Source organism: Neolamprologus brichardi, chromosome 2 (genome assembly GCF_056152115.1).
Source record: "Neolamprologus brichardi isolate AB-2024 chromosome 2, ASM5615211v1, whole genome shotgun sequence".
NCBI classification, from domain to species: domain Eukaryota; kingdom Metazoa; phylum Chordata; class Actinopteri; order Cichliformes; family Cichlidae; genus Neolamprologus; species Neolamprologus brichardi.
Genome location: NC_142105.1, coordinates 30,059,162 through 30,083,956, shown reverse-complemented (window position 1 = coordinate 30,083,956; position 24,795 = coordinate 30,059,162). Strand labels below are relative to the sequence as shown.

The 24,795-nt window shown below is 41.7% G+C and overlaps 1 protein-coding gene across 1 annotated transcript in view; it reads right to left on the bottom strand.

Annotated features, from left to right (window-relative positions):
- atg2a (autophagy related 2A) overlaps window positions 1-24,795 on the bottom strand; it is a 30,867-nt gene that overhangs the window by 2,467 nt on the left and 3,605 nt on the right. Inside the window, exons 4-39 of the mRNA XM_087850718.1 lie at window positions 21,660-21,762; window positions 18,627-18,771; window positions 17,926-18,132; window positions 17,731-17,830; window positions 17,050-17,214; window positions 16,508-16,644; window positions 16,008-16,086; window positions 14,995-15,247; window positions 14,541-14,682; window positions 14,064-14,162; window positions 12,642-12,797; window positions 11,996-12,269; window positions 11,517-11,589; window positions 10,924-11,098; window positions 10,681-10,823; window positions 9,938-10,059; window positions 9,593-9,750; window positions 9,153-9,285; window positions 8,869-9,053; window positions 8,700-8,780; window positions 6,660-6,766; window positions 6,468-6,560; window positions 6,281-6,351; window positions 5,407-5,483; window positions 3,497-3,667; window positions 3,284-3,410; window positions 2,769-2,983; window positions 2,434-2,663; window positions 2,092-2,221; window positions 1,749-1,970; window positions 1,446-1,547; window positions 1,100-1,184; window positions 734-896; window positions 432-501; window positions 260-342; window positions 32-153 (exon numbers count right to left, since the gene is read on the bottom strand). Of these exons, the coding sequence (XP_087706844.1) occupies window positions 32-153; window positions 260-342; window positions 432-501; window positions 734-896; window positions 1,100-1,184; window positions 1,446-1,547; window positions 1,749-1,970; window positions 2,092-2,221; window positions 2,434-2,663; window positions 2,769-2,983; window positions 3,284-3,410; window positions 3,497-3,667; window positions 5,407-5,483; window positions 6,281-6,351; window positions 6,468-6,560; window positions 6,660-6,766; window positions 8,700-8,780; window positions 8,869-9,053; window positions 9,153-9,285; window positions 9,593-9,750; window positions 9,938-10,059; window positions 10,681-10,823; window positions 10,924-11,098; window positions 11,517-11,589; window positions 11,996-12,269; window positions 12,642-12,797; window positions 14,064-14,162; window positions 14,541-14,682; window positions 14,995-15,247; window positions 16,008-16,086; window positions 16,508-16,644; window positions 17,050-17,214; window positions 17,731-17,830; window positions 17,926-18,132; window positions 18,627-18,771; window positions 21,660-21,762 (4,998 nt within the window). The remainder of the gene's footprint in view (window positions 1-31; window positions 154-259; window positions 343-431; window positions 502-733; window positions 897-1,099; window positions 1,185-1,445; window positions 1,548-1,748; window positions 1,971-2,091; window positions 2,222-2,433; window positions 2,664-2,768; window positions 2,984-3,283; window positions 3,411-3,496; window positions 3,668-5,406; window positions 5,484-6,280; window positions 6,352-6,467; window positions 6,561-6,659; window positions 6,767-8,699; window positions 8,781-8,868; window positions 9,054-9,152; window positions 9,286-9,592; window positions 9,751-9,937; window positions 10,060-10,680; window positions 10,824-10,923; window positions 11,099-11,516; window positions 11,590-11,995; window positions 12,270-12,641; window positions 12,798-14,063; window positions 14,163-14,540; window positions 14,683-14,994; window positions 15,248-16,007; window positions 16,087-16,507; window positions 16,645-17,049; window positions 17,215-17,730; window positions 17,831-17,925; window positions 18,133-18,626; window positions 18,772-21,659; window positions 21,763-24,795) is intronic.

The following is a 24,795-nucleotide window of genomic DNA, read 5'->3' as shown; positions in this document are numbered from 1 at the left end:
AAAACGTTTGCAGAAAACAAAAGCAACTTACACAGCTGGACGACTGAGTGCATGGGTCCGACACCTCCCAGGATGCCGGGCAGCTGATTCTTCCTGATGTCCGTCAGCCACTCTGTGACGGCGTACTGAATCACTTTGTCGACCCCGAGGAGACTGGAACATGCAGAAAGTCTCAGAAAGTCAAACTACTAACAGCAAATTTAGGGCAAATTACTGAAAAATAGCTGAAATGTTTGCTTGTTGGTTCGTTTGTTTTTACCCGTGTCTGCAGCAGAGCCTCTTCAGTTTCAGCTCGGAGCAGTTTAATTGGGCCAGACCGATCAGAATCCCTGCAAACGTCCCCTGAGGAACAACAAGTGTGAAAACGCATCATTTAAACCCTTCAGCTTTTTGTTTGAATTAGTGGACAGGATCTCTGAATGACCACTCACTTGTTCAATGACGACGTGCTTGCCATGATAGTCGAGCCAAATAGGCACTTCAGATGTGAAACGAAACTCCCTGAAAAGGGTGGAGACAAGAAGCGGGAAACTTTATCAATCATTGAAACTTGTAGTCTTTGAGTTACTCTACTTTATTTAAGCTAATTTTTAGAGGTGATTTTTCTTTTTTGGAATCTGTAACATAGGAGTTTCCTAGCTAGTAACTTACATCATCTTTACAGTATTCTCTGCTCTTTCTTTTTTTATTCTGTTTCTCCAGATTTCTCACTCTCTTTTCAGTCACTACATACCGGAAGTAGATTGGCTGGTCAGAGGAGGCGCTGGAGCCGGCAGAAGAGGAACTCTGCTCACTGTAGGTAGTTTCCACAGAAGCTGTGAGGTCGGGTCCAAGACTACCAGCAGCAGCAGCCATCTCTAGATCCTCAGACCCCTTCTGGGAGAAATCTGCCTTCACTGAAAACAGAGAAATTACAACAGGTCACAAATCTAGCATGCTAAAAATTCACCTCAGTCATCATTTAAATGTACTCTGTAGCTAATTAAAATTCATCGTGCCACAACGATGAACAAGAAAAAGGCTACAACTCCGTAAAAATCAGCTCGGCAGATCTGACATCAAAGAACTGAATGATAAAAGAAGAGCTGACAGAGCTCACCTTCAGCTGCAGGATCCACAGGCAGGTAAGGATTAACAGAGGAAGCTAGATTACTAAAAAAGTCTTTCAGGAAAAACAGTGCGTCCTACACAAGAAACAGAAAAAAATAAGAAAAGACGTGAAGACTTTATGGGAGCAGTACAAACAGCAGAATGAATGGTACTGAATGAATTTTTTGCTACAAAGAAACACCTGTGGAGTGTGAAACGGCTCGTTTATGATGATCAAACAGATTTAATACACCTGTACTCAAAATAATTTCTGCAGTAAGAGTTGTTTTTTTGTGTGCCACCACCTCATGGACGAGGTTCAAGAGCAGCTCTCAGTATTCAGTCCCAAAAGTTACCTGGTCGATGTTGAGTCTCAGCGGCAGCAGGCTGACCCGGAGACAGCACTCTGGCCCCCCGAGGCCAGACTCAGGACACACCTGCAGGGCCTTCACAGTCAACTACAAAAATGACACACCACATGAGTACTATCATTCAAAGTCTGTTCATCATGTCCCTAACTGCATTAAAGCTAAGCTAAATAGAAAGTGCACAAAGTAAGTAAAGATTTACAACATCAGGATGGTTTGATTAGAAACTGAATTTTCTGTCGTGCACAGCATCTGACTTGGAGTCAAAGACCCTCCGTCTCTCTGTCTCACCATGTTGGAGTGGGCTCGGCGGGGCATGCTCTCACTAGTGTAGAGGTAGAGGAATTTGTTGATTTGTGAGGAGGCCAGTCGGTCTCGAACTTCCAGCTCCTGGACGATGAACACCTGCCTGGAGAGCGGCTGCTCACCACCGGGACCGACCCCGACCACAGGTGCTGCTGACCCCTCCCCATCCTGCCCCACTACCGGGTAGGACTCATGCTGGAACGACACCTGGAGGACAAAACAGGAGACACATGTTGAGACAGAGGTACAGTGATATATGTCTGTATGCCAATATGTATTTTAAAAAAACGTACATTTTCAAACCAGTGATATCAGTGCATTAGTGTACCTTGGTGAGCTGTATCTCCATCAGCAGGCTGTGCTGACGGCCGATGCCTCCAGCTGAGCGCCAAGAGTTCTGCGGTCGAGAGGAGGGGGCGGAGCGAGAAGGTGACCCACGGACGGGCGCTGAACGACCTCTGCAGAGAGGTGCACCCACACACACAGGAGAACAAAAACAAACAAAAAAAAAAACCGATAAATCTGACAAACTATGTACACAAAAGTTTCAAAAACCTTGTATGGACTGGACCAATCAGCATGCTAATATTTCAGTTATTTAATATTTATATAATTAATTATATGATAACCATGGGTGTCTGTGCATGAAAGAATTTATGTGCATTGTTACCTGTTGATGTTCTGAGCATGCAGAGACATAGGCCTGCCTCCAAAGTCCTTTCCCCCGTAAAGGTGCCAGACCACAGAGATCTCCCGTAAAACTACCCTACTCTGAGGCACTGGGAAGCGACTCGGGGCTCGGAGCAGGTCTGAGCTGCCACGTGGCCGGGAAAAATGGCTGTCCTTCACTCTAATGGGCCCCTCGCACAGCACTGTTACCGTGGGCTCCCCATCCCGGGGCTGTAATAAACACACATGTAGACATTTTGTGAGTGAGCGCAGAGTCTGAAATGGGTTCATGAATGAGAGGTGACAGGGAGGTGAAAGCTAAGAGGGGACCCTCACAGGGATGCCCATGCCGGGAGCCTCCAGGATACAGAAGTCGTCATTGTCGGTGGAGCCCTCGGAGCCTTCCTCTGACATCATATCTGCCTGCGCTTCTGTCGCTGTGGCAACCAGCCCGTCAAGTTCCCCCTGAAGGACAGAGGGGCCGTGCTTTGAGGCTTCATCGGGGAACAGGTAGACTGAGACGGGGGAGCTTCTCGGCATTGAAGGTGAACCTGGATGAAAGCAGACAGAATCAGATGTAAATATTTAGCAAACTGGTACTCTATACAGACCATAATACCTCCTGTTATACAAAGAATGCCACTGTTCCCACTAAAAAAATTTTGGGGTTTTCAGACACTCAAACAATATCATTAAAAAAAGAAAAAGAAAAAGGAACTGAATTAAGTTTTTAAGCTATCTCCTGTGTGTAAAGTGAAGCATGTCTACACACATGGGAACAGGATAATTTTACCTAACTATAACCTGTCAGGATGATCCCAGGGGTTCTAAACAGAGCAACTCTGCAGTACCTGGTTCTAAACTTTCTTCTCTGTGGCTCTTCTCCATGTCGATTAAGGCGTCAGCCAGGTCGTACTGGTTGATCTCGGCGGTTTCAGCGGGAGGACAGGGCAGCATAGACGCTGGACTTTCTGACAGCTAATAAAACACAACAGCATTGGTATGTTGGACCATTTTATCACATAAAAGTAAACATCACACACTCCACATTTCACCAGCCTTACTGGTAATTTCTGTCCAGCGATTTCAGTGGGCGAGGTGTGCCGTGGCGGCGGGTGCAGGTCGCCCTGAGAGACCAGGTACTGCAGCAGATTGACGAGAGCAGCACAGGAATCTGCACAGGTGTGCAGATGGACCACATTGTTGGAACAACGGAGCTCAAAGAGTGGCTGGGACTGTAGAATAAAGCGAGGACAATGGCAGTGGGGACACAAGAGGGAAGATCATAAGAGAGATGAGAGAACTTTAAAGCTGCAACATTTGTCAAAAATGTTAACAAAATGTGTAATGGTACAGAAATAAAGAGTTTTATTGTGGGCAGAGTTTATTCAGAAACTTCATTAAATCAAATCCTCTTAACCTCTAACATCTTTTAATCCTTAAAATGTATAATTTTTTTATTTATGTATTAACTTAATTTTTTCATTGTGAAACCTCAATCTATACATAAAAAAGAAAAAAAAATTCACAACTTTTAAAAGTCATGTTTATAGAAATACTATAAAGGGGAAAAGGATAGGTGGGGTATAAGAAATGCATATATTTGTATGTATTAGAAATAGTTTGGGTTTTTATCCCACATTTATTACCAGATCTCTGTTGTACATATCTACTTTTTTTGTGCATCTCATTTTAAATTTATAGTAAATTAATACAAGAAAGAAAATAAAAGAGATTCCTTTTCATGACATATTTTCTACTTCACATTTTCTCAAATACATCATCCATATCCCCATCCTTCATTTTACTTTCTGGGTGTTTTCCTATAAATGTATCTACTAATTCTATTATTTACATCAGATGGATTTAGGTTTTTTTTCTGCCGTTCGATATGTTCTTCAGTGAGTCAATAATTCTCAATTAAGATTGAATGGAGCTTTCTTTCCCAATATAATTCATTGTGCCTTTAAATATTCTACAAACTTAAAAACTTCTAGTCAACAATCTATTTAGAAATGTATACTGCAGCAATTTCTCCAGCACAGAAAACCTGAGCTTGGCATAATTAAGAACATGGACGGGTACTTGTATATATAGCTTTTCTATTCTAACTAAGCACTCAATGCACTTCCTTACTACCATCCTCATTCACACACACATGTTTTTTAAACCGATCATTCACACACTCACACTTTTGGACGCCCGAGGATGCTTCACGGAGACTAAAGAAAACCGAAGATCAAGCTACCGACCTTCTGATTGGTAGACGACCCGGTCTACCCTCCTGAGTCACAGCCGCTGCTGATGAGGATGTTTTTTTATTATGGCTGCATTATTATACTTTGTTGATGCCTTGTTTATCTGAATATTTAACTTACTTGTAATGACTCTTATCCATCTTTTTTTTTTCTTGTTCTTTCTTTCTTTCGTTTGTTTGTCTGTATTGCCTGGGGATCTAAATTTTTTTTGTCTTATTACAGCCCATAAAAACTTTAAAACCTTAATAAAAAGGAAAACAATAATTAAAAAAGGGCAAACAGAGCAAATACACCCAAATAAAGACTGAAAATAGACCTTTAGAGCATTTTTTAATTGATTTTAAACAGACATTTTTCATATAATACCCTGAATATGTCCTCACTGACCTGGTTATAGGACAGCTGCATCGGTGAGGAGGGAGGCCCTGTTTACTGTGGCTGGTTTTGCTTTCCTGCCCAGCTGAAATGGATTATAGTCCTAAATTGCTACCTGGAGCTTTTTATCGTATTTAAACTTCATTATAACAAACAAAATATTTATAAATACGTAGCCTGTGCTTGTTAGTGGTTTGTGAAGATAATTGCGCTAAATTGTGATGTTTTATTTATGCTCACATATTTTGCTGGCAGCGGTAATCTTTTTCTCTTTTTTTTTTCTTGCTGTGGTGATGAGGGTGAAGGAGACAAAGGTAAGTAAACACACAGTGGGCACTCACCAGCTTTCCTGTATCACTGCCTTTCCATGTGGTGATGGCGAGCTCCAGCAGGTCAATGTCCAAGACACACACGTAGTCTGTGTGACACAAACATGCGGTGGTTTTATTAGGAAACTGCTTATTTTGCAGTCACTTCAACACATTTTTTTTGACCCTTGAACTGGCAAACTAGTTTTCAGAATGCCTGTTTTTGGAAAAAGTACATATTAAGTGACCTTTCTATTTGCCATTCAGCTTCCCAATATTATAGTGGATGTAGCTGTTCTTTTCAGCATAAAGATGACCTTTTAGGCCCAGTTCCAGTCATATTTTTATTTTCTATTCTTGGACTCTACTGGAGCATAATTAACAGTTCAAAATCTTAATCTTTATCTTAAACGGAGCTTCAATAAAGAAAAACCATTTAACCCCCTTATCCACCCTTCAAGATGACTTTCTTCTGATTGGCTGAGGGTACTACTTCCCTTTAACATCATACAGAGCTCACATACTTTTTTGTGATCCACCACTTTAAAGGCCAAAACCATTCAGAGGGTGGTAAATTATTCTTAAACAGCTCTAATATCAGTCTCACAGGCCTCATGTTAAAAATACTAGACCACCAAACTTGGGATAACCATTTTCACTGTTCAGTCATCTGTCATTCTGAACAGCACGGCCAATGATTCGGTCCCCTGTTCGTTTCTGATATCGCAAGACACTGATTAGTTTAATGCATGCAAGATAAGAAAAGAAAATGCTACTTCTCATCTAAGCTTCACTGGAGTTCCTCAGCACACAGTCCTGAATAACTCTAACAGATCAAATCCACAAAGGAAACCCAAACCAAACCCCTGTTTTTACACAGCTCCAAAAGGCATCTGAAGCACCTTACCTCTCCTCAAGTCCACTGTTTCAGTCTCACATTTGTCAGAGAGGTAGAGAGCAGAATCATCCAGGATGAATCTGACGACAACATAACAAAAATGAACAAAGGTCTCCCAACGAATCATACACTGTGACAAAAACTGACAGCGACGTTTTTGATTATCGTTTTAATGGACAATCTTTACGTCGAGTACCTGAGGTGGAAGGTGGCAGTGTCAACAATGATATTGCTGGACAGAGAGAAGGACTCCGCTGTGAATAACACTCGCAGGGGCAGATACAGGGGTCTGAGAAACAAGATATGAAACAAGGGTGTAAAACGAGAAAAAAACAAAACAAAATCCATGTCCACATTATTTTACAAAACCTCTCTTTTGGGTGTATACCTATAGTCAACAGCACAGGTAGCGAGGTGCGTGTGGAGGACAGTGATGACGGCCGGCGCGGTGTATCCCAGAATAGGATCGTCGATGACATCCAGGAAGTCAACCAGCTGGAACAGTTTGCAGGTTATGAAGTAAATTTAGACTTTATCCACTTCATTTGACTTCTTTGTGTAGAGTGCACTTTTTATTTTTCTCTTCAGTCCAAATGGTTTAACTACCGGTTTAATTACCACATTTACACGTTCTGCAGGATAAAGCTCATTATAGTTATGCAATTTTCCATCTTAAATCATATTTTTTTCTGTCTACGGTGTAACAACATATACTTATTTATTATTTCTGGGAGCAAGAAGTTGTTTTTGGCAGAGCCGGTAATAGCAGCTGCCAGCACACTCGCAGCCGTTTTCAGCTGTCTGGATTTTTTATTCATTTCCTGTACAGAAACATTTTCAGTGCAATTAATCTGACCTGTATAATCAATCTGTGAGGTCCAAGTTTTTTTCTCTTCCCCCCACACATCTCCTCTAAACCACATCTACATCAGTGATTACAGCACTTTCTAAATCGCCTGCAACCTCCCTGATGCAGCAATTTAAATGTTTTTTCTTAATCTATAATCGGGAATTATATGTTAACTGCACAAGATAGTGGCTATAAAATAATAACAGCATCAGTGTTTAGACTGATGGTGCAGAAAATGAAGAAAATGAGGGCTTAATTGTGCTTCCAAAACTAGAGTAAGACACAGCCTGTGTTTTCCTGGTAGCTATTTGCAGCCATTTTCACACAGATTAGAGAAATGTTGGATGCTGGGAGAACCAGAGTAACTGTGGAAACTCAACACAGCAAAAGAAGCGTCCTGTTGTTGTAAGAGCCAATAAAAGCAAAGAGGGAGAGTGATAGAAGAATAAAACTCTTTCACGATGGAAGGAGCTCTGGGACTATAGCGGAGTCTAAACTGACATTTAGCTGGCATTATTTCTACTCAAGAAAGAAAAACTTGCAGTCTGAGCAGGGGATGTTTTTAGAACTGAAAGCAGTCATTTCTTTATGATAGTGTCCCAGAAGGGAGAGCAGGAGAAAAGGTGTTTACTCCAAGTACTAAAAATGGCTCACTAAAAAAAATAAATACAATAATAATGTGTTAGTCTAGTTTCTATTCAGTCCTTTTTAACCAGTTTAAAAAAAAAAAAAGAAAGAAAAAAGAAATCTGTGCAGATTTCTTTTTGTAGAATGTAGAATGCCAAAAAACAGCAGTGTAGGAAGAAAAAGATATTTCCTGAATTGCAAAACAGCAAATCTGACATTTTTTCTCTATGACAGCTGAAATTTCTAATCCAAATACTTCAAAATTGAATAGCAAAAACATCCATTCATTTTCTTAACGAAATGTCCAATTCAGGATTCAGGGTTGCAGCAGTGCTGGAGCCTGTCCTGCTGTCAAAGGGGTGAGATGCAGGTAGACCCTGGTCAGGTCACCAGTCCATGGCAGGGCTAACCCAGAGAACAAGAAGACAAATTCATGCTCATTTTCACACCCGTTGCCATTTTTGAATCACCAATTAGCCTCACATGCATGTCTTTGGACTGCAAAAGGAAGCCGCACGACCTGGAGAGAACTTATTAAGGCATGCAGAGAGCATGGAAACTCCACACAAAAAGCCTACAGAAGCTTGTTTCCCTCCACAGAAAAATATATATTTTTTGCCATCCGCAAATCAAAATTCCTCAGAAGTTTTTTTTTTAAACATTTTTGTTTGATTTAGACAGAAAAAGATAGACAGGAAAGAGACTGGGAGGGGTAACAACACATAACAAAGAGCCGCAGCAAAGGCTGCTGCATTTCAGCCATATGGGATGCGGTCGCCTGCTTAACCAGCGAGCTAGCTCTCTAGATTTCAAATTCAGCAAAATGCTATTTTGTTTTCAGTGGCTTCCATATCAGCTAGCTGGTGGATTCAGACTGAGGACCTTTTTGCTGTTAGGAGACAAACCATTGCACCGCTGTGCCTCTTTAGCGCGATTCATTCAGCTTCTTACCTGCTCGTGCCAACTGTGGTTGGTCTGCGTCATGTAATGTCGCATGGTGGCACCTTGAAGGCGAAGGGCAACGAGGAACTCCTGTGAAGAGAACAAGAAATGAAAAACCAAAACAACAACAATAACAATAACAGTCATCATCATCACTATCAGGTATATGAGGACATGCCTTGACATTTCTCTGAGGGTCCAGTGTGATTTTGATGGCTGTGGATAACATCTGCACCTCTCCCTCCCTGCCGCTCACACTGCTCACTCCCACCTCTGTGGGGTAGATGGTGAGGTCCAGGTGCTTTGGGGGCATGAAGCTGGGCATTTCCAACCGCTGCGGGATGGGGGTGTCCTTCAAGACAGCTGTGTTTGTGTGGCATATGAAAAAGTTAACTGTATACTTAGTGCATAACACACACCATGGTGAAACTAAATGTCTTTAAATAACACAACAATGCGCACCTCGATGGTAGAGCTCCACTCGTCTGCTCTCCAGACACAGGAAACTGAGATTGGGGTCATTTTGGTGCTGCGCTACACTGAATATCTTCCCCCCTTCCAGATCAAGCACGAGCTCTCCGTGACTCTGGTCCTCCTGAATCAATAACATCAGTGTCAGCAGAACAATACATGACGAATACACAGTTAACAATGGAAAAGCATTTTACACATCTTCATGATGACAGTAACTATGAATAGATTTCGATAAATACATTCATTAACATGTGGTTGGATATCTGATTACAACTACTTTATAGTCATTAAATCTTCATCTCCTGACTTGAAAGGCTAAAAATAAGAAGTTCCAACACATTGTAGTTTAAGAGAAACAATCTTGGAAGGTTTTAATAATTAGTATCTGATGCAGTTAAAATCCACAAAATTCACTGTCTTGCGGCCACCTTCTTGTCTGTCCTGGCTTGGAGGCGACCCTTCCCGATAATCACAGTGAGGGAGAGAAGGCTCAGATTGTGGTTGGGACGAGGAGCCATCGGATGCGACTTTCCAGATGATTCACTGGCCAAGTAGTACTGACACTCGTCCTCTTCTGAGTCAGAGTCTACAGCAGAGAGAGAGCATGAGAGAAGACGAAGGAAAAAAACATTTTGTCTGTTTAATTTTAGTCATCAGTGAAGGAAAAATTCTCCAAACATAATAAAATACTTAATATAAGATGACCTGAGAGGTTATTATGTCTAATACATCTACAATATGTTCAAGTTTTCCATCAAATGAGCCAAACTTACCCAGTCTAAAGGCCGACTTGCAGAGCTGGAACTCGTCCTGGTGATGGCGGCTGTGGTCGGGGCTGTGGGCTGAGGGGGGAGGAGGCGGGGGAGGCTCCCACATCAACAGATCATTATTGATCCTTGTGGACAGAGGGACGGGTGAGGGGAAATTACTGTTAGTTCTGAGGCAGGATTTAAGACCAAAATAAGGATGAAAATAGGAACAAAGCTGGAAGAGGTATTAATATAACAAGCAACCTCAAAGACGGAGAATTGCGTTAACAGTACAGCTCCGAGACACTCAGAGGGAAATGAAGCAGCTCGTTCTGAGTTATGTGGTGGAAGAAATACTACCAGTATGAACTTGCTACACAATCAGCTAAAGTCAGTACACTCGGGCTGGACTCCCTCTGCACATATAACCAGCGCTCATGAGCAAACTGTAGGAGCAAGTTTATCTCTGGTGATGCAAAACTTTAATGAGTTACTTTCATCTATAAGTAATGATGCAACATATTTTTTTATCAGCAGTAACATGTTATGTATTAAGTTACTTTTAAATGTTTCCAGCACTGGACACTATTAACACCTAAAGCCAACAGAATCTTTTGTGTGTCAAGGCAGGTAGAGTGCATCTGTAAGACTTTAGAAGAGTCGTTTGTATTTTGAATATTAAACTTAAGAGTCCATATTTCTTAAGGACACCTGGATTATTCTAAACTGGGAGGGCAAACAATGGTCTTGTGATACTTTTTACATACCTGTTATAGATGCTCTGGAAGGCCTGTTTGCTGGGGAGCAGGATATAAGCTAGTGGCATGCTGATGTCCACAGCACACTGACACTGAGCGACACACTGCTCCTGAAACTGACGCATCTCCTCCGGGTCGGCTGGAATCACCATCTAAAACACACAGGGAGGAGAGGTGAGGCGAGGAGGAACATGGATGGCTGAGATGGTTTATAAACTGGGATGTGTCATGTTTTTGTGTGTGTCAGCACACCTCCTCGGTCTCAAACATGGTGCGGTTGGAGGAAAACGGGGAGCTCGTTTTGTCGTTGAATTCACAGTGACTATCAAAGAAGGCGGCACCAAGGTCCCTGATGAGGCCCGCGTTCATGCCACTCAGACCAGCTGCTGGGCCCTGAGCCTCACCTCCACGCACACGCACTGATATCCTGTTCACAAAGACGTGAGGAAAGCTGACTATGAGTGATGAGAAAGAATAATGAAGAAAATCAGCTTTGCCTTCAGTTGTCTCACGAGTGTTGCCACTCCTTATGGTACTGAAAGAACCAGACTCCTGAACAGTGAAGTTAAAATTAAAACATGTAGTTCCGCATCTCAAATTTCGTGAATTACACATATTATCTTTTGGCTTCTGTATCTGAAAAAAAGGGCTGGTGAATATTTGAAGAGAAGACAATTTGGTCACAGCCTCAAAAGGGGGAAATGCTAATTCAGTTTATTAAAGATCTTCACATTTTTATTATATTTTATAATCTTCCCATAACTGAAAACACATTTATTGTGTTCTTCTGATGGTCTTCATGAGCATCATAAGATGATGATCCACTGATGATCAGAAGGACTAACCTGGGCAGAGTGTCCCGGTTCTTCCTCACTCTGATACAAGGGAAAGAGCCTCCCTCCCAGCCCTCATATGACCCTGGTGAGACACAAGACATTGGGAAATTAAACTGAGTTCTAAATATCAGACTAAAGGAATTATTAACTAAACTATAATCTTAGAAACCAAGCCGGTAAAAACACAATTTGGATGGGTACATCAATATAAAACGCCAGATATGAAAATGTCTGCATTCATTATAAAAGACACTTGTATATGACATAACTTTATGTACAGAAAGACACAGGTCTCTCTTTTTTTTTTAATATAGCGCTAATTTAAGATTAAAGATACAGTTTATTGTTTCCAGAAGTCCTTAATAACTAAATTTAACACTAAAAGTACATCGGACTGTCTTTGCTAAACAGTGGTCAGTAATCTAGTCATCTAGCTTTGGTTCCTCCTGTCAAGAATCTTCACTGAGAAACAACAACTGTGTTCCCACCGTGCAGGTCGGTGAAGGAGGCCTCCAGCAGCTGGGTGAGGCAGGGGGCCCACGGCTGTCCCGGTGTAGTCTGCTCAGTTTGCAGGTCTGGGGCCTCCTGGTGCTTCAGCTCAAACTCTGTCATCTCCAACACCAAGGTTTCCTGCCGCACCGCCCTCTGGGTTGGAGGCCGACGCTTTGGGAGGGGCCGCAGATCAGGTATGGGGAAACGAAGTCTGAGGACGGCGTGAGGCGACAGGAGGGTGAAGGAGGAGCTGAGCTCGGTGCTGTGAGGCTTAGAGGACAGTAGGAGGAAAAACATGTGAACATGGATTTTAGGAAGCATTTCAACCATAGAGCTTCAGAAAGTAAAAAGTTATGACTCTACACAAAGCTGCTAATGTTATGTTTTATCTGAATGCTTTTCTGCTCACGGTCTTTTGGAGGCTGAGCCTCAGTGGCTTGTATTACCAACATATTACTATAATTATAAACTCTATAGCCTTTAATGATGTCAAGATTAAGTATCCCCTCAGATCCAGTAACCATGAGGGATTTTTTAACAGCAGGTCTCTCTGTATGGTCTGGACCTAAGACGCGATACACAGTTCGTACTCTCTGGGTGACCTCATTTATTTTTTTCACAGAATAAATCTATTCCACTGACCTGTACGAGTCCTGGTCCAGACATCTGATTGGGACAGTAGCTGAAGGCTTTGCTGAGGCTCCCCAGGCGGCTGAGGATGTCCAAATCCAGTTCGGCACTAAGCTCAGCCAGCTCCACTCGCACAACGCTGCTCCGCCGCAACACCTGCTGCTTGCCCTACAGAAACACATGAACGCACAACAGGTTAAAGAAAAAAGTAAATTGTTGTTATTCTCACATCAGTTTTTGACATAATGTTTGGTTGATTACGCATGTTTGAATAGCTAAAGTAAACTGTAAGGCTTTTAGCGGCCAATCCTTCCGAAGAGCTTCACAAAAATCTGCATGGAATACTGGAAATGTTACAGTACAGATTTTTCAGGATACAGCTATTAAATATTTAAAAAATTACTTGAACTTTTGAATATTCTAGACATAAAAAGTTAAAGGGTAAAGTTTTGTTTTGTCACAAATCCATCCATCCATTCGCTTCCGCTTATCCTTTTTCAGGGTCGCAGGGGGCGCTGGAGCCTATCCCAGCTGTCATAGGGCGAGAGGCGGGGTACATCCTGGACAGGTCGCCAGTCTGTCGCAGGGCCAACACACAGGGACAGACAACCATTCACACTCACATTCATTCGCACATTCACACCTAGTGACAATTTGGATTATCCAATTAACCTATCCCCACAAGCTGCATGTCTTTGGACGGTGGGAGGAAGCCGGAGTACCCGGAGGGAACCCACGCAAACACGGAGAGAACATGCAAACTCCACACAGAAAGGCCCCGGCCTGATGTTGGAATTGAACTCAGGACCTTCTTGCTGTGCGGCAACAGTGCTAACCAACGTGCCACCGTGCTGTCACAAATATCTAATTTTATTTAATATGACATGGAAAAAAAAAAAAGAGGGAAAATCTTTCTTAATAAAACTGTAATAAACACATACTTAATGCTTTTCTTTTTAAGCTATCAAAATGTCCTTCCTGGAGTTCATTTTCATGCAACTGCTTCTTGTCCCGTGTATGATCTCCATTGCAAACACTAATTTCGGCTATGACTCTGAGTCAAACCTATACTGTTTTAACCTCAGCTGGCACTGGGAAAAATACATAGAAATCATTTTGGTGCCAATCTCTAACCATAAATATAACTTCTGAGCACACTAAATATTTCTGAGCACACTGTGGTTTGGTGATTAAAAGGTGAATTGCACTTTATTATCAGAAGATATACTTTTAACTTTTACTTTACCTGATACACTGCTTTTAAAATGTATATTTTGTAAATGATGATGGGTGAACAGAACAGGTCAAGTCTTGAACCACCATCAGGGTATCCTGGCTCCAATGTAAACCCAGAATAATTTGCAATTTGAGAGGCTAAATCAGCGGACTACTCGATGGCTAAAAAGACTGGGCCGTGTGTTTAGAAACGCTTACCTTACGCAGGCGTTTTTCAGTGAGGCTGTAGTGTAACTGGGCACACGGTCTGGCTGCAGCTCCAACTGTGAACAGACCAGCTTTCTGGAACTGAAGCAGCTGAAAAGAGAAACCCACAGGAGAGTTAAGACTGGATTTGTAGTTTTTCCCTTGGGGTGGTAAAGAAGCAACAAACTTACCACTTCCAGGGAAAGGTCATCTTAAATGTGAAATTCTTATCTGACATTTTCAACTCTAATTTAAGTCACTTTTCCTTTATTTTACAATAACTTTAGTCTGAACAGTCACTTCTTAAAACCTTAACTATTGATGTTTGTTAAGTATTTGGATGCTCTTATGAAATAACTTACTCTAGACTGTGCAAACACTGACTGTAATGTGAATGCTTCACAAAATTAAATTCTTAGCACGGACACAAGTGTGAACACGGCCTGTTTTTGTTTAAAAGCTTGACAGACTGACAGAGAGATGATCTACCTCACAGTACTCCGGCTTTCCGTCCTCCCAGAGGCACTCTAACAGCTCCAGTCTGCTGAAGGAAAGGTCAGAGGTCACAGCCCTGTTTTGGCGTCTCCCACTCCGCATCTCACAGGCGACCTGCACCGCTGCTCCTGTTAATCTGCAGTGAGAACGATAAAGAGAAACAAACTCTTGGTCTCGGTGGGAAAACTTGACCAACTGTGTGTGAATGCAATTTGAGAGAGAGGACGGAAGCAGGACCAACAAAAAGTCGGAAAGAAGGAGAAAAAACCCTCCCAAAACATCTGCATCCTCCTCAATACCTACAGACTAACTTCATTAATGTTTGTAGTACTTAAGAAATATATAACTACCATCTAATGATCAATCACAAGCACCTGATTATGAAAGTGTATTTTTCTATCTCCTTCCATACAAAACCACATTAAAGACGATGTGTGCATTTTTTAACCTGAGATTTGAGTGTGGGCAGGCTTTGGCGAATCCGCCTCTCAGTTGATGGAAGTCTCTTTCACTGAACATGCTGTCCTTGAAGGCGGTCAGCTCCTTGAAAAACACGTTAGACACCTGAGCCAATGACGAGGCTCCGTCAGCACTGGAGGGTTGTGGATCTTCCTGCAGAAGGGTTAGAGTGAGTCCGCCAAGGGTCAGTCGCAGCAACGCGTCAGGCTTCAGCTGCTCTGCCTGGCCGCTGTGTGATCGTCCTGCAAAGATGAGAGTTCAGCATAGAGACAAAGCATGGGCAGGCTTTCTTGCTTAATATAAGGATATAAGTAAATTTAATTTGCTTTACATTTAGGTGTCATAGTGTTAAGACACTGCTTCTATTACTAAGTGCAATCATGACACTTGTTATATTAGACCCCCTGATTCTTTTATAGGCACAAATGCCAGGACTCCCTTATTTTAACACCATCTTCCCTTCTCTTTTGCTGTTTCTCCTAGAAAAGTCCAGCAACTTTCTTGAAAATCTAACTTTTTAATGTGTACATATATATATCAGACATGCAAGCTTTTTGTTTTCATCTAAAGTTGCAAGACTGCCCATTAAACACAGCCTACATGCAAACCTGTCAACCCAATTCAGGGTGTATGTCTGCAGGTAGACCAATTAGATGCTCCCTGACTTAGTTATTTTTACTTCACCACTTCAGCTCCTTTTATAGCAAAGGCAAAATGAAGAGTAAGACTTGAAAATACTGAAAAATCAATAACTTTGTGGCTTTTGTGAAGCTGGAAAGATTCAAGCTTCCTGAATCAATAGCAGCACATTTTTCCTGAAGTATTCAGGTAGAGCGTGAGCTTCAACCAAACTGTTCAGTCCTCTGGCCGGACAAATAGCTCTGGCATCTCTCTGCTGTGCTAGGAAAATGTACAACTGTGTACTTTCACCAAAATCATTTTACACATATCCCACCCGTCACTCTTCCCAACATAAACCCATTACTTAGCACTCCACATTACCTCTTCTGCGGCCGCTGGCCTGGGGTAGACTAGATAGACAGCCAGCAACAGGATATCTCCTGGGACAATTCATGACGCCCTGGCAGGAAAAATCCAAGTGAGAACAAGAAGATTTACAAATTCCTGTTTAATGCATGCTATTCTTGAACATACATAATAACTTTGTGCTTGCAATTGGTGCTAAAACACATTTTCACATTTGTTAACAAATGTGAAACGCCCAAAATAAAATAAATGAAATAATTGTTTAAAAAAAAAAAATCATATTAGATATTTTTTATACTTTTCATGGCATGAGCACACAATACAAATACAGATCAACCAGAAATTTATTCTGACAGTTTTTGGACCTTAGAACGATCAGGCATCTGTTAGAAATTTAAACATGCACACACACACACACACACACACACACACACACACACACACACACACACACACACACACACACACACACACACACACACACACACACACACACACACACACACACTGTGTACCTGTGCAGACAGCGGCTGTGTGAAGCTTGCTAGACTGTGTGTGGAAGACTCCATGTCGCTGTCTGACAGCTCACTGCCGGAGCGGACAGATGTCACACTGCTCGTCATCCCAGCAGGACCCATAGAGTAAAACATTTCTGCAGGAAAACACATACAGACACACTGAGTAATTAATTACTGAAATGTAAACAAACACTTCTTCACGTCATGTTCCTGTAAGAAAAGGAGCAGCAGTTTTACACACCTTCAGGAATAAGACATAAAATTAAAATACCAGACTACTCTCTGTGGCTCACACAATCAAACACCAGACTGGTGTCCTGTATCTTTTTTAAATGACACTATCAAAGGAAACTGTGTATTAATTGCGAGCTAAGATATTGGGAACAAACACCATTTACTATCCCAAAAAAAAAAAAAAGCTTCACAATTGACTTGGCTTTTTCTTTTTAATTAAATATGCAGATTCTTAACAGTCCTCCTGATGTTAGGATGCATTTGAAGCAGACACAGTATAAGAGGTCTTGTACTGATCCGTGTACCTCCATTCCCCATGCCGGTGACAAACAACTCGAGGTCAGGCTCAGTTTCCCACTCATCGTCTCTGGGACTGGAGCCGAGCTGCTTACCGAGGTCTTCCTCAATCATTCGCAGGTCATCCGAGTCTAACGGACGACTGTGCACTCTGCCGCACTTGGTCTCTGGCTCTGGGTAATAGAGGAGCGAATATCTGATTAAAATGGTTCAAAGGAAAACAGACCATGTGTATAACCTCACATTTAGGAGGTGTTTAAAAATATCTGTGACATTATTGTTTAGCTCCAGGCTGCAGCAGGAGAAGCCAGACTAGTGTAGGTGTTTAAGGACAGAGACGTTATCACATTATGGGGCTGTACAATGTACTGCTTGAATTTGTGAGCCCGTACTACTTTATGGTTCAGAGGATCATACATTTCAGGTGCAATATTATGAGCGAGGGCAATACTTTTTAACCTATATGACCATAAAGGGGAAACAGAGAAATCTTTAATTTTAAAATCATTTATTTATGTTACTATACCCCCAATTACCTAACTATGCTTCAACCAGTCTCCTGCTTTCACCTAGAGTCAGCTAACAAAAATGCCATTCTTTAACTTATAAAGGTACACACTATTTTAGGTCATGGCATAATCATAATCATAAAACTGGCCATGAATTAGTTTATATCACATATTCTGTACCAGTGTCTATACAGAGGGCTGCCAGCAGGTCTGTCAGATGGGTTATTTGATCAGGAGACAGCAGCATGTGGACACAGCCCACTTTCCCATCCAACTCCAGCTAAGAATCAGAGAGAAAGAAAAGAGAGAGAAGTCAGCCTGAGACAGTAGTTGTGTTTTTGCATTTCTTGGTGTGCATGAGAGAGCTGCGTGCACCTTTGGTCCGGGCAGCATGTCGTTCTGTTTGATCTTGACGGTGGTCTCAATGAAACCGGAGCAGCTTCCTATGAGGAGCGGCTGGGATAGAGGGGCAACTTGTGGCTTGGCCTTCTCCCCTTCCTCCTCCTTCTTATCATCGTCGCCTTCACCTTCCTCTCCCTCACTAGCCATGGCTGAATCTGTGTGTTCCTCCTCAGGAGGACCCTGTCAAATGAAGACAAATGAAGACAGAGATGAAAGACAGGAACATTGTCTTCTTCACACAATGCCACTTGTAAATTATAATTCAGTTCTAAAGAAAAAGCAGATCCACACCACTTTGTCCTCCCTAGGTATCACATACCATTATTATGGAAGTTGTACTTTAATACATTCTTTTCTGACAACACTTCACATAAGAAAAGACAAATCATCCTGTTTGTAAAGCTGTAACCTGATCTGAAGTCAGACATTTTTTAAAAGCTGCAGACTTTCTCCAGTCAGATTGACTGAACTGATCTTATAGTCTCAGTTTAAACATCAGCAGATCATGTCTGTGTTATATCTGCAACGTGTCGCCAAAGCTCTCCACATTTGTTAGTCTGATTACTTGTATTCCAAATGAAAACTAAAAATTTTGAAAAAAAAATCTAAAAGGTAAAATAAAGAAAATAAAATAGAAAAGATACAGAAATCTGAGGCAGCGTGGTCTCCATCACCTGTACTATGCCATTGCTATCATAGAACAGCTGAACAGCGCTCAGCTGGAGGATCTTGTGCAGGAAGGCGGGTGGCTGGTGGATGTCGACAGGCACGGCAGTCTGGCTGGCTGGATCTCGCACTGCCTCGTCGAAATACTCCAGCCTGGAACAACATGGCAAAATCAGAAATGTACACCATTTATTGATAACAGCAAATTTAAGTGAGAAGAAAATAACGGTGCAAACAGAGGAAGACGTTACACCTGCAAACTGGTTTCAATGTGACAAAACATCAGTCGTGTAATTAATGGTATGCTGATAACCAACGTAATATTCTGACCAGAAATACACACTCACACGATCGGTGCCTTCAGCACCAGGACAGCTGAAGCAGAAGCTCCTGTTTAACAAACACTGCATGTGTAACATGCCTCGCTTGACCTGAATCAGTTCTGCCCTTGTGGCCTCTGATCACAGATCAGCAAAGCTCAACCTGTGCAGCTTTGTCAATATGCCAGGAAAACAGAGAGTCATCAGTCTCACAGCAAAATGCCAATAACGTCATGACATATGAGGGACACAGAAAGGACGTAGGTTTAGAGTCAGACGTGTGCAGGGCATTGAAGTTTAAAAAATGAGCATACTGTAATGCAAGTCTATTTAAAGTAATCTTTACCTTCCTTTTCAAATAATAACTTGCGATTGTCAAAAAAATATTAGCAACTATAGTTTAAATAATTTAAAAAGTACTGTGATTTATTCCATTTAAAGTCCAGCAAGCCTGAAAGTAGCCGGAGAGCTAAAAGCACTTTCTTGATTATGACAATTTACATCCTCTCCTGTCTTCTTAGGCTTGTATTAAGGATTTCTTTTAAGTTATAAGATCTATCTGAAAATATAAAATTGGGGGTCATTTGTAGTTACCTTGTAATAATAAAACAGATAGAGTATTATATGCTTTAAACTAGGTTTAGTGCATTTTATTTAATCATGCTTGACTAATGCAGTTGGAAATGGTTCCAATGTTATGTCAACAATGTAGCACGAATACATCAAACCATTAGGAACAGCTCTCTCTATATATAATTCTGGTGTTTCGTACGCAGCATCAGTGACTCATCAGTGTCCATAGTCATCAATGAATGTCACGGTCACAGACACTTTATTATTGACAACACCTCAAGCATAGGGTGCAGTTATCTGTAGCCACGGTTCAGCCGAATACTGGTAATGTTTCAAATGTGCTTCACACTGAGGCCACGGAGTGCAAGCTCATAAACAGAACAGGCCTCTCGTGCTTAGCAGCTGATGATTAGAGAAGACCTGGCCTCCATTTTGGTAATCACAGAAAAATGTGAGCATGCTGTGCTTCACATTGAGTTTCTGTTTGAGGAGTGTGTGCTGACAGCATTTATACCTTTATGACAATGGCTCATATTATAACGCTACAGCCCAAAAGATACATCTGTTAGCTGATATTATTAGCCCACAAACATGACATCTGATACAATTTTCCACCTGCAATGGCTGCAGGTCACTTTTGGCCACTTTTTCAAACTAACTGTAAAATATTTTACATTTCTGAAATGGTAAATGGTAAATGGCCTGTATTTATAGAGCGCTTTACAAGTCCCGAAGGACCCCAAAGCGCTTTACATATCCAGTCATCAACCCATTCACACACACATTCACACACTGGTGATGGCAGCTACATTGTAGCCACAGCCACCCTGGGGCGCACTGACAGAGGCTGCCGGACACTGGCGCCACCAGGCCCTCTGACCACCACCAGTAGGCAGTAGGTGAAGTGTCTTACCCAAGGACACAACGACCGAGACTGTCCAAGCCGGGGCTCGAACCGGCAACCTTCCGATTACAAGGCGAACTCCCAACTCTTGGGCCACGATCGCCCCATGCATCGAAATGCAAAGCTAATAAGTAAAACCAACACCAGAATGTTTTAATCCCTAAGAATAAACATCCAGCCCTGAAAACCAAAATCAGTGACTATTCAAGACATCACTTGACAACTTCTGCACACGTTTTAGTGTAATGCAAAACACATGCAGCCACATTTTAAATGCAAGCGAAAGGACATTTGATTTTACTAAGCGATGCATTTCAGTAACAGTTAGATAGAAGGTTAAAATATGACACTATTGGTGAACACATTTGGAGCTTTCTGAAAGCTGCGGATTACAATTATAGGGTCTGATTTCTGACTTCTGTGGGGAATCTTTGTAGAACCTACGACCTAACTCTGGAAGCGGCCGACACTGTTGCCACCTCTTATCCTTATGCTGGTGCACTATGTGTTAATAACCTTGTGGTTGTGTCCCAGTCGTTCATGTGCCTGGGCATACGCTCTTTGTTGTGGTCAGTTTTGTCCGTCAAGTTTTGCTTGTTCATTCCTCCACATCCATTCTGATCGTTGCAGCTATCACCTTCTGTGAAATTGCTGACATTTCTGAGTCCTTAAACTAGTGCTATGATTATTATTCTGTCACTGATAAATGCAAATCTAGGGAAGAAAAAGTCGCCAGAAGTGCACAGGAGGTATCAACAGTACTGAACAGACCAATCACACCGGCTGTGTTGTACCGACACACATCAAAGTGCACGCCAGGTTACAACGTAGGGTTTCAGAGGAGTTTGCAGCTACAGCAGAGCTACGGCGTAATTTTCCACTTAAGCATCAATTCCAAGTAAGCCTACTATTATTTCATTTGCAGATTTCAGGAATTTCTAGTGAACGTAAATGTAGCAAAATAAACACACAAACACATATTGCTCCCTTTAATACACTGAATGAAGATAATGTGACTCTAAAAGGCAAGTAAAGTTACTGTCAGATGAACTACTGAAGCACAAGTTATACATGTATGCGTTTAAAAGTGTTTCCATTACTACTGGAAATGTTGTTACTACTCTAACTGTAGTATCAATGAGGCTGTAACTGTAAGTATGTAAAATAACCTTCAGTGAAAAGCAGGTCTAGTTTTTCCTGTTTGCAGCTCATATTCCGCTAGGAAAAAGGAAGCAGGAACTCACCTTTTAATGTGCACTTCTAAGGCGACGCCTGTTTCCAGGTCCAAGGGCTGGTGCTCGATGCGGACGATAGTGTCTAGAAAGGTGACTTTAATGCGACGAAGGACTGAAAAAACAGACAAAACAGATATGCAACGATTCGTTAGCACCGATCTCTTACATGAGCTCTGCTTTGCTATGAGTGGTGGGATCTAATATGTACATTAACAGTGTCTCTACTGTCTCCCTGGAGCACATCTGCACAGTCAAACCTGAATGAAGGTAAATTCTGATTTGTCAAAGTCAGAGCTAACCGTTGTAGACAAAAGGCTCTAATTCACCTCCCTTTAAAACAGTGGATATCAAACTATGGTGGAGGCAACAGTGGTGGGGAATAAAGCCAATTCAGATGGGGCATGAACAACCATGGAAAAATGTGAAGTGAAACAAAGTTGAACTGACATGTTTTCTTGTAAGGAAATTAAAAGTTTTGGAAGCAAAAGATTTGAACAGCAGCTTGGTGGAATTACAGAGCTGTGTGCCCAAGATGACAATATTAAGGATATGACCTCTCATTGGCATCAAAGCCAAGAGCCAAGAGCCAAGTAAGGAACAGAAAGTACTGCCTGGAACTGATCAAACAAAGAAAGAATTACCTGTGCAAACAACAGCCTCCTTATCTGAAACATCAATTATATTTAACATGAGCAGTCACCATTGTAACAGTAAAGTACATTATGGAAAAGAAGTAGAAGTATAATGGGGGCACTGTAAAGTTATTGGGAATTTAAAAAAAAATATCCATGACCAAACATTAATGCTGTTTGATAGCACATTATAAATGTCGAACAACTCACTTGTACTGTGTAACACTATATGTATATATATGTATGAAGTGTTGTTCAATTATAAAAAATAAATTTAAAAAAAACACAGAGTAATGGTCTTGAGCCACCTTTAATGTCTCTATGCTTCCAAGGAGCCAGAATTTCTTCTAATTATTAAAACGGTCTTGAGCAATAGTTCTCCAGGCCTTCTAAACGCTTGTTACTAGCAGCCGGTTTCAAAAGCACATAATTTTCCTCCCCTTCATAGAGTCTTTAGTTGACTCTATGAATGCCAGACAACACAGTTTGACTCACATAAAATTATACTTTTGCACCAACAAGGTGATTCCCAAATCCTCTGAAAAGTTGGCATGTCACATCATGTTGTGCAGTGTGTCTTAAAAAAAAAACAAATACGGAAACGATAAGTAGTGGCTAAAATAAGTAACAGGCCTAAAAAAATAATCTACAGCAGATGAACAGTATCTCAAAGTTCAAAGTTGTGTCTTTAAGAAATTAGGCAAAAATCTAGCAAAGTGCTGACAGAGGAGCGGAGAGATACATCTGGACCCTCAGTTGATCCATCTATTGTTTAACAAAGCCTCATCAGAAATGGTCTCAGTGGAAGGATGGTTGTTAAGAAGCCATTGTTATAGAAGGAAAACACAAGAACTTGACTGTCACTAGAATCAGTGACGAGTAATTTTCAATTCACTGTCAGTATATCCGGAAGAGATCAGGAGAGAGGTACTAATGTAAATGTTTACAGCAGGGGTGGAGAACTCCAGGCCTCAAGGGCCGGTGTCCTTATCACCCTAGCTCAACACACCTGAATCAAATGATTAGTTCATTACCAGCCTCTGGAGAACTTCAAGGCATGTTGAACAGGTAATTTAGCCATTTAAATCAGCTGTGTTGGATCAAGGACACATCTAAAACCTGCAGGACACCCGCCCTTGAGGCCTGGAGTTCCCCACCCGTGGTTTATAGCCATCACAGTTGAGAGTCATGGTTTGGGGTGCATTTGAGCTGGTGGTGTTGGAGATCTTTTCAGAATTGATGAAATTTTGAATTCAGAAAAGTACTGTGAGATTTTCATTCACCATGCAATACTATCTGGAACGCATCTGATTGGCAACAGCTTGATTTTTCATCATGCCAGTGATGCCAAACATACTGACCATGTAGTAACTGCATACCTGGATAGAACCCCCCCATCAAACATAATCAATTATAAGCAAGGGTCTTGAACTCCAGGCCTCAAGGGACGGTGTCCTGTAGGGTTTAGATATGGCCTTGATCCAACACAGCTGATTTAAATGGCTAAATGACCTCCTCAAAATGGCTGTATCCCAATTTAGGGTCTGCAGCCTTAAAGGCTGCATTTTAAGGCCGATTGAGTGGCGCGCCGAAGGCTGTCCCAATTCAAAGGCTGCTCGAAATGCGGCCCTCAAATGCGTCCTTCATTTCCCTGAATTTTAAGGCTGTGGCAGTGTAGACTTCGTGGCCCAACATATCCCACAATTCATAGCGCGGCAGTCGGTGTGGATAATTTTTCCGCAGACGGCAGAAGCGGAGCGGCCGAAGAGTAAACTGTGAAAAGTAAGTACTGAATATTATGTCACTTATTTATGTGCAAATGTTTAATAATAAGGAATGTTGAGAATAGATTCCTTGATATAGATCAGAGTTAAAGAGAATAGAGTTTGTGATTGCTTGCAACATTATAATAATGCGGTTAATGAGTGTAAGAATACAAAATAGAAAAAAAGGCCTGGGATGGGAACAAAGAACTGAGGTACAGGGCAGGAGGACAATCAACCCCCACCCCCAGGACAGTAGCAAGAGTTACTGAGGGTGAGGAGCAGACAAAGGGCAAACGGGCACTACCATAAAAGGAGATGGGGGTCAGGGTGTCAGCACCCTTGGCCACTGTACTAGTGTATTTCCATTGTGGGGGTGTTTACTGTAGGGGGGAGGAGACCAGAGGTTATAACTGTAACTGTTGTGTGGAGTTCTTTAGATCAGCCTTTAGCATAGGACTGCATAAGAATGCAGTGTGCTGATCTCCAGATGCATCTGTAAGAATAATGGGTAATAAAAGGATTGTGTTCACTCACATGTGCTGTACCAGTGTACCTGCACATGTGATGTGACAATAGAAGTGATTTGAGTGAGTGAGTTCAAACTCACAGCTGTACTAACTAATAATGATTAATATAATAACTATAATATTGGCCATATCATGTTTACACTGACTTTAGTCTCATGAACAACATTAACTATTTGTTATTTACTAGCTAATCTTATATGACTGTTCAGTACAGAAATGA